The 935-nt window shown below is 67.4% G+C and overlaps 1 protein-coding gene across 1 annotated transcript in view; it reads left to right on the plus strand.

The window, feature by feature from the left end:
* The window catches only part of H696_05092 (serine/threonine protein kinase), a gene marked incomplete at both ends in the record, with an annotated part of 11294 nt that extends 10650 nt beyond the window's left edge, over window positions 1-644 (plus strand). Inside the window, 2 exons of the mRNA XM_009498943.1 lie at window positions 61-299; window positions 445-644. Of these exons, the coding sequence (XP_009497218.1) occupies window positions 61-299; window positions 445-644 (439 nt within the window). The remainder of the gene's footprint in view (window positions 1-60; window positions 300-444) is intronic.
* Between the last annotated feature and the right edge of the window lie 291 nt (window positions 645-935).

A 935-nucleotide genomic window follows, 5' to 3' on the forward strand; every position in this document is an offset into this window, starting at 1 on the left:
CATCGCCCACCGGGACATCAAATCCGGCAATGTCTTTGTGAGTCGCAATGCCGATGGCAGCTGGCGGGCCGCTCTCGGGGACTTGGGCGCCTCGCGGAGCCTGAGCACCGACCGGTCCTCGGCCCTTGTGGTCGACGTGCCCGAGCTCAATGCCATGACAGCGCGATATGCCGCGCCCGAGGTGCTGGCCGCCTTCCAGCGCCGGCGCCCGCTGGACACCGAGCTCTACCTTCCGGCGGACATCTACTCGGCGGCGGTGCTGCTGTGGGAGTGCCTCCACCGCCGGGTCCCGTGGCAGGGTGCGTGCTTTTTTTTTCCCCTCCTGCGCGTGTGCCTGTGTGCCGGGGCGCTTGTGTATATCTGCCCGACTGCTCCCCACCATGCGTGTCTCCGCCCCCGGGGATCATGCTCCGCCGAACACTGACCGAGAGCGCCCCACCGCAGGCCAGGGCTTTGAGGAGATCACCGCGCAGGTGCTGGCCGGGGGCCGGCCCAGCGCGGCCGGCCGTGGGGGGGTCGGGCCCGAGTCGCACTTTGAGGACCTGCTGCAGCTGGCCTGGGACTCGAACGCGCACGCCCGGCCGCTGGCCGCCTCCCTCCGGCAGAAGGCCACCATGGCCCGCCTTGCGACTCATGGCCCTTGACCGAATGTTGGGCTGAACCCGTCGCACGTGCGATGTCCACACACGGACAGATGCCGCCTGCCCAGACACCGCGGTTGTGAGAAGTCCCAGCCCATGTGCCATCCACACTGTCCCAGCGCCCTTCCACCATGTCGAAGACTCAGCCATGTCCAGCTTGCCGCCGTGATCCTGGACCTGCATGTCCCTACTCTTGCCTCTCCGGATCCGGATGGAGCGACCCCTTCGTGTGTATTTTTCTTCGGATCAGGCGGAATGCACAGCAACCATCGCGGGATCTTCCGGGAGAGCGGC

Source organism: Fonticula alba (assembly GCF_000388065.1).
Source record: "Fonticula alba strain ATCC 38817 unplaced genomic scaffold supercont2.9, whole genome shotgun sequence".
Classification (NCBI taxonomy): Eukaryota; order Rotosphaerida; family Fonticulaceae; genus Fonticula; species Fonticula alba.